At 38.9% G+C, this 17,957-nt stretch overlaps 1 protein-coding gene across 1 annotated transcript; it reads right to left on the bottom strand.

The window, feature by feature from the left end:
* Window positions 1-9,152: 9,152 nt before the first annotated feature.
* On the bottom strand, window positions 9,153-16,379 carry LOC311038184 (uncharacterized protein). Its single transcript, XM_084047569.1, has 12 exons — window positions 16,261-16,379; window positions 15,516-15,630; window positions 15,331-15,413; window positions 14,691-14,805; window positions 14,515-14,597; window positions 12,994-13,108; window positions 12,808-12,890; window positions 12,467-12,578; window positions 11,394-11,479; window positions 10,946-11,030; window positions 10,149-10,206; window positions 9,153-10,007 (listed from the first exon to the last, which is right to left on the bottom strand). Exons 2-12 carry the CDS (start codon window positions 15,584-15,586, stop codon window positions 9,849-9,851), a joined length of 1,050 nt encoding a protein of 349 aa, XP_083903695.1. The 5' UTR covers window positions 15,587-15,630; window positions 16,261-16,379; the 3' UTR covers window positions 9,153-9,848.
* Between the last annotated feature and the right edge of the window lie 1,578 nt (window positions 16,380-17,957).

Raw genomic sequence — 17,957 nt, 5'->3', positions numbered from 1 at the left:
CAATAAATGACATCCTAAAAACAACCCAACCTCTTTGTCTCCACAAATTACACTGTTTAGAAACACAACATACTTAAATATTCTAGATTTGGTCATTTAAATATGAATTTATAAAATACAATGTTTATACTGTAACTTTCTCACATTTAAATGCATTGTTCTGTTCATATTCAAGCAGATATATTGATGGTAGACATTATGTTGGATAGGGGCCTATATTTGACGAAGTTCTGCCTCTTATACGCTAGAGCAGAATATAATCTAAGAATAAGTTCAACATGTGTGATTTGTTCCTTGCCTTGTTGTGTCATTGATGTAACTGAGACAGAATAAGGAAGATAAATAGAGACTCTAAACCAGCGGTGTCAAACTCGCGGCCCGCGGGCGTTTTGCGGCCCAGGAAAAGGTTCATGGCGGCCCAGGAAATACTTTTAAAAATAGTAAATTGATACTACATCTAACAGACATAGATTCGGAGTTTACATTGCCTTGCTCTCCCCCACTCGCTGCTACTTGCGGCTACTCGCGGCTCCAGCAAGTACCTTTGATGGCCCGCTTTGTCTCTCCCCAGCTGTGGAATGTTGTGGCTGATTGGCTCGTTAAGAGTCTATTCAACTACTAGTCGAGTAGTAATGGCTATACTCTTTGATCCTCACACCGGAGTCAGACTCTCTGACTCTCTCTCTCTCTCTCTCTCTCTCTCTCTCTCTCTCTCTCTCTCTCTCTCTCTCTCTCTCTCTCTCTCTCTAACCCTAACCCTAGTGTTAAAAATAAATCTATCAAAGCTGCTTCTTTTATTTCTCAGGAGCTTGCCCAGTGAAATCCTCAGTGTTAATTGAACTCGGAGTGGATTTAACAATCTATCTGGGGAAAGCATCTGTGTCATTTTAAGATTTATTTGGCTATTCAAAAATAGCAGATATAAAGTAGATCTGCTATTGTGGATCTGCTTGTAGATCTGCTATTTTTTTTAAATCATGGAAATCTTTACAAATCTTTACAAATCTTTACAAATGTCTCCTAAATCCTAAATGCTAACACACTTATGTTGCTATAATGTGGTTCTCTAACTTTTTTATGTCTATATTATATATATATATATATATATATATATATATAATAGGTAGTTAGAAGCATTAATCATATATGTGTTAACAAATAAATGTATCAAAGCTGCTTCTTTTATTTCTCAGGAGCTTGCCCAGTGAAATCCTCAGTGTTATTTGAACTCAGAGTGTATTTAACATTCTATCTGGGGAAAGCATCTCTGTAATTTTAAGATTTATTTGGCTATTCAAAAATAGCAGATATAAAGTAATCTGCTATTGTGGATCTGCTTGTGGATCTGCTATTTTTGAAAAATCATGGAAATCTTTACAAATGTCTCCTAAATGCTAACAGTTTTCTGAAACACTTATGTTGCTATAATGTGGTTCTCTAACTTTTTTATGTCTATATATTATATATATATATATGAGACATGAGAACGCTCCCCCCTCCCCACTTGCTGCAGTGAAACTCCTTCTGTAAAGAACAATAGGCAAGCAATTGAAGCCATAGCCATGTAAATTAACATAAGGTGTCCTCTTCTACGTCGTCAAATACCGCATAAAAAGAGCCACAGGTAACCGCACACATTACCTCACACATTACCAGGTATTGAATTGAATCGTTCTATTTCAAATGGATGGGCTCCTTACAAATTGCATTGTTTGATTTTAATGTAAGTAATTAAAGTAGCTAATCTTCATAAAACATTTTTTTAAATGATATACTGTAGTTATAGCAGTGACTGAGATGTAGTGGAGTAGAAGTAAAAGTTCTGGAAATTGGAAATACTCGAATAAAGTAAAACTACTTCAAATCTTTACTTAGGTACAGTACTTGAGTAAATGTAATTAGTTACTTTACACCACTGTTCTATAAATGTAATTATTTAACAACCCACACAAATTACCAGGTATTGTTTAACTTCAAATTGAATTATTCTACTTAAAATGGTTTATATAATAATAATTATAATTATTATAATTATTATTATTGTTACAAATTGCATTGTTTGTTTTCTGAGACAAGTTCAGACAACAGATTGAAAAACAATGCTGTATAACTGAATGCGTGAGCGCGCATGTGTGTCCGCAACTGGTTCCTGCCCACCTCAAGTCACAATTTGACCAATCTTGCCCGGACATCAAATTGAGTTTGACACCCCTGCTCTAAACATTGAGAGACTGGGACGAAACACTTCAGCCTCAAAATGTGCTTCCTGTGAACACATGCACATATTTTTCTATAGACCTGACAAGGTTTTACATTGCTTTACAGTGGAATAGATTGCAGAGATGTCTTCATTTCTTGCTTCACTGACACTGTGACCACCACAACCACCACCACATGACCTGAGAACAACAACACAATACATGTAGCATGTGTTTATTATAAAACAGGTTCACAAAAGAATTGTCATCATAATAAAAACAATTTCTGTATAACTTAGGGCAGTGGTTCTCAAACGTTTTCATGTCAAGGACCCCCAAATTGACACTTATTAGCCCGCGGACCCCCATTTCAAAAGATATGCCAGGGACCCCCATAAGAGAAGATTTTTTTAAAGCTCTAGCAGTGAATCTCAATCGTTTTAATTTCAAGGACCCCCAGTTTGACATGCATTAGGGCTACAGACCCCCATTTAATGGCATTTCTATCACTAGGACCGCAATTTATATTGTAAAATCTATGTCAATTTAACTCTGAGAGTGTACAAATGGAACCAAATGGACCCTAACGGGTCCATTTGGTTCCATTTGTACACTCTCAGAGTTACAGACCCATAAGGGTCCATTTGGTGCCTAATCTATCATTTAGCTGGGGACCCCCTGGAACTCCCTCAAGGACCCCTGGGGGTCCCCGGACCCCACTTTGAGAACCAATGACTTAGGGTGTGTGTCACAGGGTCCAAGAGACCAAGTGGAAGCGGTGCAAGCAAGGCCAGGAGTATCAAAGAGGTTTCAAACTGTTTTACCTTGGGGTGGACGTGAGAAGAAATGGGGTAAATGTAATCCTAAAGGAAGAGTGTGCCAACAGCGTTTTGGAGGTGAAGAGAAGGTAAAGACAGAGTGAAGAGTATGAAGCTGGACATAGAAGGGGTCAGTGCATATGCCCCGCAAGTTGGGTGTGCAATGGAAGACGAAGAAGAGTACTGAGAGTGTTAAAGGGTTATTTCACTTTAAGAAACTTCTGGGGTCATTTTAAGGTCTTCTCGCTTTTGTAATGCACCCCAGACCGTTATTAAGTAGCTTGATTCAAATATTGATATTAAATATACATTAGATCAGACCTCCCTCCTATATAAACCCATGACTGTGCTCGCTGCCCAGTGAGCCCAATAATAATCAACATGAGCAACAAATGACAAAAGTGTAATCAGTAATGTAATGTAATACAATGGAATGCTTTGAATACTTTGTCTCCAATGTCTGTGTAGAATACAGTTAGACAATCAGCGTATTAACTTATCATATTTTTGAATAACTAACAGGTGATCATATTGCTACTAACTGTCATTGTGAAGAGAAGAGAATAGACATAGCAGTTTGTATCACGGTTGAGACAGAAGATTTTAATGTCCCCTTCTCTTTTCTCACACTGTGTGAGTAGGCCACTGACTCACACTCAGGCACACGTTTTTATGAATGAACTAATTAAACATTTTCCTAGTGCGTTTCTTAGGTAAAGGATTGAAATGTAGATCAAAGACCATGTGACATACTGTACCTGTACATTGTGGTCCGGAATAGGCTGATGGGGCATGTTCACCCTGACCTGTCCTGGATCGAGATGAGCTAGGTTGAATCGCTCTTTACCGCTGTCAAATCAAAAGACTTAACTTATTATTTACTGTACATCATTTAGATTAATGTCCAAATAAATTACTGTAGTCTTATGGTAGCCTACGTCTAGCCATGTTTGCTCCGCTCAACGCTTGACCTAGCCTTGGATCAAGACTATCATAGATGTATTTGATCGATTTTGACATTTAGAGACGAAAGTCGAAGTCAGACTTGATAAAATCCCTCTATGATAGTCTGATAGATAGTCTTTATCCAAGGCTACGCTTGACCCATGACCCATGGTCGTGTGGCAGATGCTCTTAATGGGTGTGTGTCACACTTGAGAGATTGACAGAAATCTGCTAGATGCTATGTGGAAAGTATACATTAATAATTAAGTTTTAATCTTAATTACTTTTTGTGTAACACCGTATGGCCAGTCACAGCCCCTAGAGTTACATGGCAGAATATCAATGAGCCGTCACTGTCACTCCCAGGGTGGACCCAAATGCAGAACTGTAAAATAGACCCCCCCCCCCACACACACACACACACACACACACGCACGCACGCACGCACGCACTCACCAATAGTCCATGCAGCAAGCCAAAAAGAAAAGCGCAACACCAAAACACAGTGGAAGTCCGATACAAAGTCCAATAGTAAGATCAGCTGAATAGGCTTCAGAGAAACACAATAAAAAATAGGTTCAAAGTTAAAATCTGCAGTTAATGTCATTTTCTAGTTATTCTTGATATATGCAGTCAGTGACAGAAAGCTCTCAGCTGTTGATCACTAGATCCACGTGCAAATGATCCACTTACAAAGATCCTATTAATAACAGGATTATGTCACACACTCAAACGCTGAATTTTAGTCATTAAAAAAAAGAAGAAAAGAATGAATTGCAGTTGAAACATCAAGTTGAAACCCCCAGTGTGTGCCCCTCCTCCCCAGTGCCCCCTAGTTCCCCCACAAGCGCCCCCTTAGCACCGCCAACATGTACTTAAAGTACCAAAAGTAAAAGTACTAAAATGTTTGAAAATAGCAGATCTACAAGCTCAGCTTGTAGATCTGCTATTTTCAAATAGCCTAGGTATAAAACAGGGCTAAAGTGGTTAATGTGTGTTTTATAATCTAATCATTTATATCTACAAAGTAAGTAGTAACAAGTTTTAAAATAATTGTAGTGGAGTAAAAGTGCAATATTTGCCTCTGAGATGTAGTGGAGTAGAAGTAAAAGTATAGACATACTTACTCCAGTAAAGTAAAAGTGCATTTTACTTAAGTACAGTACTTGAGTAAATGTACTTGGTTACTTTACACCACTGATAATAATTGTGTAAAAGCCACATTACCTTCGACAGGGAGAGGAAGCAGGCAGATGATAAAGGTGATGACAGCTGGTTTCATGATGCTGGCCATAGGGAGATGCTTCTTCTGGTTGATTCCACTGTTGATAATGTTGTGAATGGAGGAGGGCTCTCCTGTGTCCCTATTTTGGGCATGTCATTAAAGGTGAGGTTTAAAAAAATAATAATCTAGAAATCTGTTTAAATATAAATGTCTTTCTCGATCAGGATGTGGTTTCTCTGGAACTTCACAGATTTCTAACTGACATTCTGACAGGAAGCTGATATCATGTATATGAGAGGAACAGTCTTTTATAATCCTGACATTTTCAGTTCAACCCTCTTTTTCCATCCTTGTCTGTAGCTACATTAACCCATTAAGACCTGAGGCCGATTCTACAAATATCTTTTTGTGGTTTCTATGTTTCCACTGAGTGTTGACGTGAACCGACCTTTGGAGAGAGATAAGGTGCATAGTTTAATATGGTACCATGTGAGAGGACATGAACACCCACAGTACAGCACTGTCTCTCATCGTCATCCTGGGCACTCGCTCTGCTAGCACCTCGCTCGGGCCGCACAGGGCTCAAGTCCGCTTCTGGCGCTCTGCTGGCCTTTGTTTTAAGTTTTTAGTTTTTTATGTGTTTAATCAACATTGAGTCTACCTGCATTATGCATGACATGACACGGATTTCCCTGAATGCTGAAAAGCAACGCTTTGACCAGCGCTGACCTGTGATGCAAAGAGGTCCTGACAGTGTGTCATACTCAAGTTTGATACAGGCTGAGACAGCATGAGGCTATGATCTGTTCTATCATTAGATATTTATTTACATGACAACACCTGGAAACACTGCTCTGTGAGCTGGACATCACACAGGGAGACATTTGCAGTTTTGAATTAATTAATTTTATATTTTGGCATGTCCATTGCATTAAACCAGTGGTTTACAAAATGTTTATAACATGCCCCCCCCCCCTTTGAAAATGGAACGGAAATCGGTGTAGGAGTGCATATCTTGTCATACTGTGGTGGCGTTGCAGGTTAGATATGACTAGCCTCAGTCACTTTACATGTTGAGCTCCGATCTGCATAGTTTTCAGTGTGACAACAGCTCTCACACAGAGAGGTGGTAAAAGGGAACCATCTGTATCAGTGGTTTTCAACGTTTTTCATATCAAGGTCCATTATTTATTTGCCATTTTGAGCCACAGACCGCCGTTTGATGAGATTTTGACTCTCAGACCCCAAAAAATAATACTTTGTTGTCGTTGGATAAGATTTTGTCCACAATTCCATCCATGCTGTATTGATGTGGTACTGGTAGGCTACCATATAGGACAGATGACAAGCAAACGTTGATCAAAATAACAATGATTTAATTAACAGATACACAATAACAGATGTTTAACAATACATTTTTTTTAACAATGATTTTAAAAATTCCCGTTCCTCAACGATTCCTATATATTTTCCTATATAAATATATATTACATTTTTACTTTCATTCCAATTTTGGGATAAATTCAGTCATACTTATGGTATTGCATACATATTATTGTAGGGGTTCTCAAGGGTCCAGGGACCCTCTGGGTTACTTGAGGGGGTTCCAAATGGACCCTTACAGGTCTGTAACTCTGAGAGTGTACGAAATGGACATTTCGTACACTCTCAGAGTTATGGTGATCCTTCAAATTAAAAAGTTTGAGAACCACTGACAATGTGATAAACCGGTTCCGGAAACGGTTACAAATGTGATGTAACCGACTCCGGTTTCTCAATGTTGGATCCGGTTCCTCCGATTCCTCCAGGTTCCGGATCCCAACCCTATAGTTTGGATGTGCCTGAGGGCTTAATGGGGGACAGGACATAGAGAAGAGAAAGTGTGTTTGTTCTACTTGCTGTTGGATTTCACAATGAGTTTCATTCTTACAGCTTCACCTTGAATGGAAATATACTTTTTCTATAACAGCAACACCTGTTTGCATTCTATGTAAGAACACAAGGCCAGGATCTGTGTTCAGATCAAATGAGCGGGTGTGGATGGGTGGTTCATTTGGGCAGTGCTTCTCAAACTTTCCTTACTTTGCTTTACTTTGCCTTCTGTGTGTTTTCCACAGTGGAATAGATTGCACAGATGTCTTAATTTCTTGCTCCACCAGCAGCAGACCTGAGAACCAAAAACAATACCGTGCATGTCCTCTTCAGCAGCTCAGGAAACCTACTTATGTAAAGCAGAACATTTTCTAAATGTTTGAGCTGTTGTCATGAAATTCAAATTGTCATCACAATCAATTAAAGAGGTGCTTTTATAACTTAGAGTGTGTGTTGCAAGGGGTCCAAGAGACATAGGGGAAGGAGAGCAAGCAATACTAATATCATTGTGTCGATATTAGTCTGGAATCTCTGTGTGGAACCTGTATTTCCAAGGGGCAAAAAAAACCTTGAAAAGCCCCATATTTACATTTGCATACTGGGCCCTGATCGGTGCCCCACGACATAGGGGGCAGGGAAATTCAATGGGGCTTTTTTGCACTGGCAGAATCGTCTGGTTTCCAAGCTAAGCAAGCAAGTCCAGGAGTATCAAAGGAAGGTTCAAACTGTTCTACCTTGGGTTGGAGGGGAGACTAAAGGCAGGTATAATCCGATTCCTAAATGAAGAGTAAATGTTATGCATTCTAACTTCAAACATTTTAATCATGCTAGACTCATTGAAAACACACGTCCCTGATACTGGTGACTGATATTATCCTTCTAATGCATGAGGGGCCGTGTTTTTTCATTTGCTTTTTTTAATACATTTTTTAAATGAACATAAAAACATACATAAAAAAAAAGAATACAGCCCCCTCACACATTAGAAGGACAATATCAGTCACCAGACGTTAAAATAAATAAATGAATAGTGAAGAGAACATGACTGTGCTCGCTGCCCAGTGAGCCCAATAATAATCAACATGAATGACAAAAGTGTAATCAGTAATGTAATACTGTAATAGTACAGTTAGACAATCAGCACATTAACTTTTATAATAATTAGATGAACTAAAAGGTGATCATAGTTACACTTTGTTTGTAGAGAAGTGTCAGGGTGCAAGTCACAGAGGTAGGACCTTAATTGCAGGACAAGAGGCACACACATATTTTAGATTATTTATTAAGATGAAAACAGAAACACGAGGAGCACTGGACATTAACACTGGTATTACTATGAACTATAACCATAAAGAATACAGAATACTATGACAGCTATTTACAATCTGGCAAAGAACAAACAATACAGGGGAGTTTAAATGGATATTTCACTTTCAAACATGTCTTGGGTCATTTTATCATCTACTCAGGCTTTTGTGAGCACCCCAGACAGTTTTTAAGTTGCTTGATTCAGTATTTAGATATTTGATATTCATTTTATCAGACACACCCCCTTCCTATACAGACCCATTCTAACTTCAAACTCCATTTTAATCATGATCCATGGTTCTGGTGACTGATATTATCCCTCTAATACGTGAGGAGACCGTGTTTTTTTCAATGACTTTTTTCACATTTATTTCAAAGTTGATCCAAATTGACTTTGATAGAATATTTTTTATTGAATATTTTATTAGGCAAAAATGTAAAACAGCACAGTTACATTTAAAATACTTTGTCTAAAAAGTTTGTTCAAAAAAGTCCTTGCGGTCTTGTTTCCATTGAGGTCCTTGGTATTCAATTCATAGTCATATATAGTGGCATCAACAGTTCAAATATCGATTCAAAAATACAGGAAAAAAATAACACTATGTACAAACAAAAACAAAAAAAGCAGAAAAAATAATAATACTATATGTACAAACAATGGGGGGGGGGGGGGTGAGAGTCAAAGCAATAATAACACTAAATGTACAAATAATGGAGGGGGGGGGGGTAATTACTATTTAAACACTAAACTAAACACGTCCATACAGTAGATGTGTTCTGACCTGAATAGCATGATGAGGATGATGGATATAGACAGAAAATAGAATTCTGCAATGTGGCATATCAGCATATTTCCTGTATATTGTCTAATTCAGTGACTGGATTGACAGAATGGATTGAGACTATTACTGTTACTTGGATTAGATACTAAGTAGTTTCTAATCCAAGTATTTTGGTATGAAATTATGCATTTTAGATGTAACCAAGTAGAGGCCTATACTGGATCCATAACTCCATGTCTGGCATTTGTTACAAACTTAGCCGCTTGAAAATCGGTTGAAATTTCAGGGAGTTGTGATGATTTAATAGTGGAGAGGCCGTCTGCTTCAATTGACTATATTCACACAGCGGCCATTTTGGCATTTTTCATTGAAGTAACGGGGTGGCATTTCATTAACTTAATAGCAAAATGGCCCTCGTGTGCATATGGTCTATTGACATAAACGCATTAGAAGGCTCAGCTTCCACTCCTGAAGTGGCCAATAAGGTATCTACGTTTCTGTATCTCAGAAGAGAAGAGAAGAGAGGTTGTATCACTGTTGAGTCAGAAGATTGTAATGTTCTCTTCTCTTTTCTCACACTGTGTGAGAACTGACACACTGAAAGACACAGGTTTTTATGGTGAACTCGGATTCCTAGTGGGTTTCGTGGGTGATGGTTTCAAGTGTAAATCAAAGACCATGTGACCTCTAGACACGGTACCTATACAGGGTGGTCCAGACCAGGCTGATGGGACGTGACGTTCAACGTGGAGTAAAGCATGATCTGTTCTGGAGGAGGTTGAGGAGTGTAGGGAGGGGGGTGCAGCATGATCTGCTCTGGAGGAGGGTGAGGAGTGTAGGGAGGGGGGTGCAGTATGATCTGCTCTGGAGGAGGTTGAGGAGTGTAGGGAGGGGGGAGCAGCATGATCTGTTCTGGAGGAGGTTGAGGAGTGTAGGGAGGGGGGAGCAGCATGATCTGTTCTGGAGGAGGGTGAGGAGTGTAGGGAGGGAGGTGCTGGACTGTGGCGTAGTGGACCTCAGACTCACACACTGAGGTGGAAGAATTTTTCTTTTTCTTCCTGTCAAATCAAAAGACATACCTTATTATTCACATCATTCAACCCATTAAGACGTGAGGCCGATTCTACAAACGTCTTTTAAATTCTAATAGTTTTATGCAAAACGTATGTTGCTATAATATATAGTAACATAGGTTCTCAAACCTTTTCATGTCAATGACCCTCAAAATTATATGTATTTGGCTGCGGACCCCCGTCTCAAATATATTTGGTTCAGGGACCCCCAGAAGCAAAGATTTAAGTGAAACATTTTCGCTCTAAAAAAATGATATGTGTATATATATTTGTATATACAAAAATAGCAGATCTACAAGCTCATGTATATCTGCTATTTTTGAATAGCCAAAGTATACTGTATAATGACACAGATGCTTTCCCGGTTTTAATGGGTTAATGTCCAAAGAAATTTGCTCAACGCTTGACGCATGTGGCGGTGCAGCAGATGCACTTAACAGGTGTGTGTCACACTTGAAAGATTGACAGAAATCTGACAGAACTAGCTGCTGTGTGGAAAGTAGCTAATATTGATTATAAAGTTTTAATCTTGTAGGCGTGAATTTAATCAAGATTGATAAACTATGTGGTATATTTTTTGACTGATGCATTGTGTACAATATGCGCAGAACTGTGGAAAAGACCACATGTGCAGACACACACACACACACACACACACACACACACACACACACACACACACACACACACACACACACACACACACACACACACACACACTAACCTGCAGCAAACATTAACGCAGCAAATCAAAATCAGCACAAACACTGAAACTCCAACTCCTACTCCAACTCCTACTCCATGTCCAGCTTTGGAGAAACACAATAACAATGAGAGGAGAGGTTAAAATCAGTTCTGATGTCATTGGCAGTTCTTCTTGATTTATGAATAATAGTATTAGTAGTGACAGTGTTACTGAAGCTGGAAATGACATCATCAAGAAGACAATTGTTCTGATGATGCAATCAGAGATTAAAATGTTGATCATGAGATCATGAGAATGATCATGAGAATAATGTCAATCTGAGGAACATGGGCAAGTAAACAGTGGAGCTTTACTGCAGAGAGGCTTCTCCACCTCTATATATGAATCCATTACAATAATGAAAAGTCAACAGTATACAGTATAGGTGGATTATGAGACACTACCGAGCAGCCTTTTATAGTCTTACCTGTTGGGATATCTAATTGATAGATATAATTTGCCAAGTCTGACTCTGGATTCACACATTCCTCTGTGCCGGTAGTTGTTGTCACACTGGAGATGGATAAAATAATATTAGTGATGGACAGCAATGACAGCATGTAAAATGAATGGCACCTCTCAGGAATATGACATACGTTGCATTCTCACTGGCAGCTACAAAAGATACAATTACAAAGCTACAAAGTGACACAGTATATCTGTCACAGAGTCGCTGTTGAAGTGTAGATCGACATGCTTTTTGACGTCAGAACAATATAGAATAAAATAAAACATGGAACTGGCTGACGAAAATAATTAGTTTCCCCCCCTACTCCACGCACTAATAGTCTGAGAGAGACAAGAGCTGTAGTTGAAGCCAGCTCACAGGATTGTAGATTTTGTAGCAGCTACAAACGTTGGGCATTGCTTTGTATCTTCATGTTGCTGGCTTCCATTGAGAAAGTAATCTGAAGACTCATGTCTTCAGATTACACCTCAGCCCGTAGCACTTGCCCTAGCCTTGACGACCTTGCAGGATTATGCAAAGGCTAAAATGTCATTTAGATAGCATGTTATGTAGACAGGTGCCAGGTTCATTTGTAGACCTGTCATCCTTGTGTGTATAATACAGTAGAGATTATTGATTTAAAAATATATATATTATTCTCTTTAGAAAATAGGTTCTTGGTTTACCTATGATCCTATATGACTAGTTCTATGCATTTGATGTATTACCTCATGCTTCCCTTGTTTACTGTCACTCTGGATTAAGAGTGTCTACTAAATGGCTATATTGTAAATTGTGAAATTAATGTAGACTGTAGCTTTGTAGACTGGAGTAACGCAGGCTTTCCAAGGTCTAGAGGGGCTGGAATCCAACGCTGGCTCCCTGTTGCTTCACCAATCTATGAATTTCACGGGACCGCTCCTGCTCGCCTCACCGCCTTTCACTTCTCCCAAATAATCGCCCGCCTCTCATTGAAAATTAAGTACATAGGCGTGTCAGCCGCTCCCCGTCTGAAACAACCTTTAGGCTTTGGTTTAGAACATTCTACTTACATGATCTCCCTGTGTTTACAGAATAGATTCACTTCATGTATCTTGTAATTCTTAATGAGACTTGGATGCATGGAGTTGATTCCTTGACCTGAACATTTGCAGATGGGTGTACCTGTGGAATGAAGGGACAAGACACTATGTTGTATGAATAGGTGCATTCAAATAATTACATAATAAAGCCTTTATTTTATTCTTTTTTTTTTAAACTAGCATTAGCAGACAAATAAATGACAGCAAATTATTCTCCCCAGAACTAAAGTAAACCAGCAGAACAACAAAATGAAAAGTTTTAAAGTCTGCCGTAGATATGTGCTCCTTCAAGCAGCCTTTTCTAGCCTTACTTGTTCTATCAAATTGATAGATATCATTTCCCAAGATTGACTCTGGATTTATGCATATTCTTGTGCCGCTTGTTGTTTTCACACTGGAGATGGATAAAATAATATTAGTGATGGACAGCATGTAAAAGGAATGACACCTCACAGGAATATGACTTATGCTGCTGTTTAGAACATTCTACTTACTACACGATCTCCCTGCTTGGACACAATTGAGACGCTTCATTTATCTTGTAATACTTGATGAGACTTAATTCCATGTCGTTGATTCCTTGATCTGGACATATGCAGTTACCACGTTGACCTGTGGAATAATTGGACAAGACACTTAGCTGCATGCACAGTTGCATTAAATGAATTAAATATTAAAACCATTATCTGTCTTTACCTGTTGGGATATTTAATTGATAGATATAATTTGCCAAGTCTGACTCAGGATTCACACATTCCTCTGTGCCGGTAGTTGTTGTCACACTGGAGATGGATAAAATAATATTAGTGATGGACAGCAATGACAGCATGTAAAATGAATGGCACCTCTCAGGAATATGACATACGTTGCATTCTCACTGGCAGCTACAAAAGATACAATTACAAAGCTACAAAGTGACTCAGTATATCTGTCACAGAGTCGCTGTTGAAGTGTAGATCGACATGCTTTTTGACGTCAGAACAATATAGAATAAAATAAAACATGGAACTGGCTGACGAAAATAATTAGTTTCCCCCCCTACTCCACGCACTAATAGTCTGAGAGAGACAAGAGCTGTAGTTGAAGCCAGCTCACAGGATTGTAGATTTTGTAGCAGCTACAAACGTTATAACATTGCTTTGTATCTTCATGTTGCTGGCTTCCATTGAGAAAGTAATCTGAAGACTCATGTCTTCAGATTACACCTCAGCCCGTAGCACTTGCCCTAGCCTTGACGACCTTGCAGGCTTATGCAAAGGCTAAAATGTCATTTAGATAGCATGTTATGTAGACAGGTGCCAGGTTCATTTGTAGACCTGTCATCCTTGTGTGTATAGTTTCAATACAGTAGAGATTATTGATTTAAAAAATATATATTATTCTCTTTAAAAAATAGGTTCTTGGTTTCCCTATGATCCTAGATGACTAGTTTTATGCATTTGATGTATTACCTCATGTTTCCCTTGTTTACTGTAAATCACACAGGATTAGGAGCGTCTACTAAATGGCTATATTGTAAAATTGTGAAGGTAGACTGTAGCTTTGTAGACTGGAGTAACGCAGGCTTTCCTAAACCTGCGGATCTAAACCTCCCGCTGGAATCAAACGCCGGCTCCCTGTTGCTTCACCAATCAATGTGAAACAACATTTAGGCTTTGGTTTAGAACATTCTACTTACATGATCTCCCTGCGTTTACAGAATAGATTCACTTCATATATCTGGTAATTCTTAATGAGACTCGGATGCATGGAGTTGATTCCTTGACCTGAACATTTGCAGATGGGTGTACCTGTGGAATGAAGGGACAAGACACTATGTTGCATGAACAGGTGCATTCAAATAATTACATATTAAAGCCTTTATTCATTTATTTTTTTAAACTAACATTAGCAGACAAATAAATGACAGCAAATTATTCTCCCCAGAACTAAAGCAAACCAGCAGAACAACACAAAATGAAAAGTTTGAAAGTCTGCCGTAGATATGTGCTCCTTCAAGCGGCCTTTTCTAGCCTTACCTGTTCTATCAAATTGATAGATCTCATTTCCCAAGTTTGACTCTGGATTTACGCATATTCTTGTGCCGTTAGCTGTAGTCCCACTGGAGATGGATAAAATAATATTAGTGATGGACAGTGTGTAAAATGAATGGCACCTCACAGGAATATGACTTATGCTGCTGTTTAGAACATACACAATCTCCCTGCTTGGACACAATTGAGACGCTTCATTTATCTTGTAATGCTTGATGAGACTTAAGTCCATGTTGTCGATTCCTTGATCTGGACATGTGCAGCGATCACGCTGACCTGTGGAATGATTGGACAAGACACTTAGCTGCATGCACAGTTGCATTAAATTAATTAAATATTAAAACCATTATCTGTCTTTCCTCCCAGCAAAACCAGCAGAACAACACACAAGGAAAAGATTATCATTTTCAATGCAATCTAAACAGAAATTACTACTACTACTATCGAAATATTAGGAAATGTTTAAGCAACTTGATGTTCAACAAAAAATGTGCGATCCTCAGAGTGCATATCTCCACCAGGCCTGCTCGCCTACCCAGGGCTGTCAGTCCAACCTTGGGAGTTGGGACTGACACAACCCTGATCGGTCCAGCAGTGCCTCAGATTTGACACACACACACACACACACACACACACACACACACACACACACACACACACACACACACACACACACACACACACACACACACACACACACACACACACAACACAAACACAAACACATGCTATTGCCTCAGCTTCCTTATCCTGACAGCTGCGCCCCACGACTTACACAGCCCTGGCCTTTACTAGTCTTACCTGTTCTTCTGATATCATAGATGAACTTTCCCAAATTTGACTCTGGATTTACGCATGTTATTGTGGCGTTAGTTGCTGTCACACTGGAGATGGATAAAATAATAATAGTGATGAAAAGTGTGTAAAATGAATGTGAAACCTCACAGGAATATGACGTATGCTGCTTTTTAGAATATTCTACTTACATGATCTCCCTGCCTGGACAGAATTGAGTTGCTTCATATATCTCGTAGTTTATGATGAGACTCGGGTGCATGGAGTCGATTCCTTGATCTGAACATGTGCAATTACCATGTTGACCTGTGGAATGAAGGCACAACAGAAGGGACACTTAGTTGAAACGCACAGTTGCATTAAAATAATTAAATATGAAATGCTTTAGCTGAGTTTTTTTTCCTATACTGACATTATTAGCAGACAAATAAATAACATTACAATATTCTCCCCAGAACTAAACCTTCAGAACAAGATACAATGAAAAGATTAGAGAGGAAAAAAATGGTTGTAAAATTCATTCTTTTTCAAACAATCTAACCATGTTCGAAATTACTATAGTTGGTATTAATAAACTATTAGAAAACGTTTAAGCAACTTGATGTTCTACTAGAAAAGTGTGCTCCTCAGAGCGCAGATCTCCACCAGGCCTGCTTGCCCTACCCAGGGTTGTGTCAGTCGTGGGCTGCAGCCGTCAGGACACAATAAGTTGTTGCGGGGTGGAAATGGAGTTTGTTCGACAGATGGTGCAACTGTTCATGTTTGTGGCCATGGGGGCACAACAAATGCAGAATGTTGTACTGTATGTCATAGAAATGCTGTTGCCCCAGCTTCCTCGTATCCTGACATCTACACCCCATTACGTACACAACCCTGGCTAGGCAACTCAGCCTGGCACTGATATGCGCTCCACTGAACAGCCTTTTTTATGTTTACCTGCTCTTTTGAGAATGATAAACTTTCCCAAGTTTGACTCTGGATCCACGCATTTCTTTACCTTAGCTGTTTCCACACTGGAGATGGATAAAATAATATTAGTGATGGACAACGTGCAAAATGAATGGCACCTCACATTTCATATTTAGAAAATCAGATGGGGGGGGGGGGAACAGAGAATCGAATCAAATATTTAGGAAAAGTCATAGAAGGGATACTTTATCAGAGCTTCATGAGAAAAGATAATCCACTTCAAAGTCTCAAAATCGGTCTGATTGGCCGTTTAGACACGCAAGTTTTATATTAATTCTTTTAAATTGAACATTTTAACTAAAATCTTTGCTTCTGTGGATTCTACAACATTTTTTTTTTAAAACGTATGTTGCTATAATATCTGTGGTTCTCAAATGTTGTGTCAAGGACCCCCAAAATGATATGTATTTGGCCACCATCTCAGAATATTTAGTTCCAGGGACCCCCCAGAAGCAAAGATTTGATATACAAGCTCATAACGCGGCACTTGGTGCCGCGCTATGAGCTTGATTATCTGCTATTTTTGAATAGCCAAAGTATAAAATAATGGTTTAAGTAGTTACACAGATGTGTTCCCGGTCTTCATGGGTTAAGCTGCTGTTTAGAACGTTACTTACATGATCTCCCTGTATGGACAGAATAGATTCACTTCATATATCTCGTCTTTTATAATGAGCCTTGGCTGCATGGAGTTGATTTTTGATTTTTGATCTGAACATTTACAGATAGGTATATCTGTGGAATGAAGGGACAAGACTTAGTGAGTTGCATTAAAATAATTAATATTAAAACCTTTATCTGTTTTTATTATAATTCTTTACTAAAATTAGCAGACTAATAAATGACAGCAAATCATTCTCCCCAGATCTAAAGTAAACCAGCAGAACAACACACAATGAAACGTGTCCCAGAACTGACTACAAAAAAGCAGTAATCCCCACACTCAATTAAGCACACGCTATTATTGACATGAATCCAGATGCTACCCGGCAGAATTACGAATGTTAACATTTTCTTCCTGGCTTTTCTTGCAGAAAACTCAGAAACACTGTCGTTGTAATTGGGACAGTAGGCTAGGACATCCTTTTTGATTGAGAAACAATGCCAGTCCTCAAATAATAAATACAAGTTTTAACTTTGAAAAACGTGGTTCCACTCGCAACTTCAGAGTGTGGGAACATTTCGTCCATTCTTTTAAGAATGGTGTTTCCAGTGATGTCTTGTTTCAATCGGGCACCATTGTGCACAGGACGTATTACATACTGGTCATTTTCTTTACCCCTCCTTACCATCACCTGGGACTGGGAGCCCTGCTGCAGCTCTACTGTACACTCTTCCACTTCAAAATATAAACCTTTTCAGCTCTCTCTCCTGACGATCTGGGCCGGTTGCGACTCACGTAGTCTACCAGTATACAAACATTTTACACTGTGATTGACTATCATTAAATCCACTAAGCAACCTTTTCTAGTCTTACCTGTTGTTTTGAATTGATAAATAGACTTTCCCAATGTTGACTCTGGATTCACACATCTTCTCTCGCCGTCAGTTGTTGTCACACTGGAGATGGATAAAATAATATTAATGATGGACAGCATGTAAAATGAATGTCACCTCACAGGAATATGACTGAGGCTTAGAACATTCTACTTACATGATCTCCC

Source organism: Gymnoscopelus microlampas, assembly GCF_963454915.1.
Source record: "Gymnoscopelus microlampas genome assembly, chromosome: 21".
In the NCBI taxonomy this organism is placed as follows: Eukaryota; Metazoa; Chordata; class Actinopteri; order Myctophiformes; family Myctophidae; genus Gymnoscopelus; species Gymnoscopelus microlampas.
The sequence above is the reverse complement of the archived record's forward strand: the minus strand, read 5'-3'. Positions and strand labels throughout refer to the sequence as shown.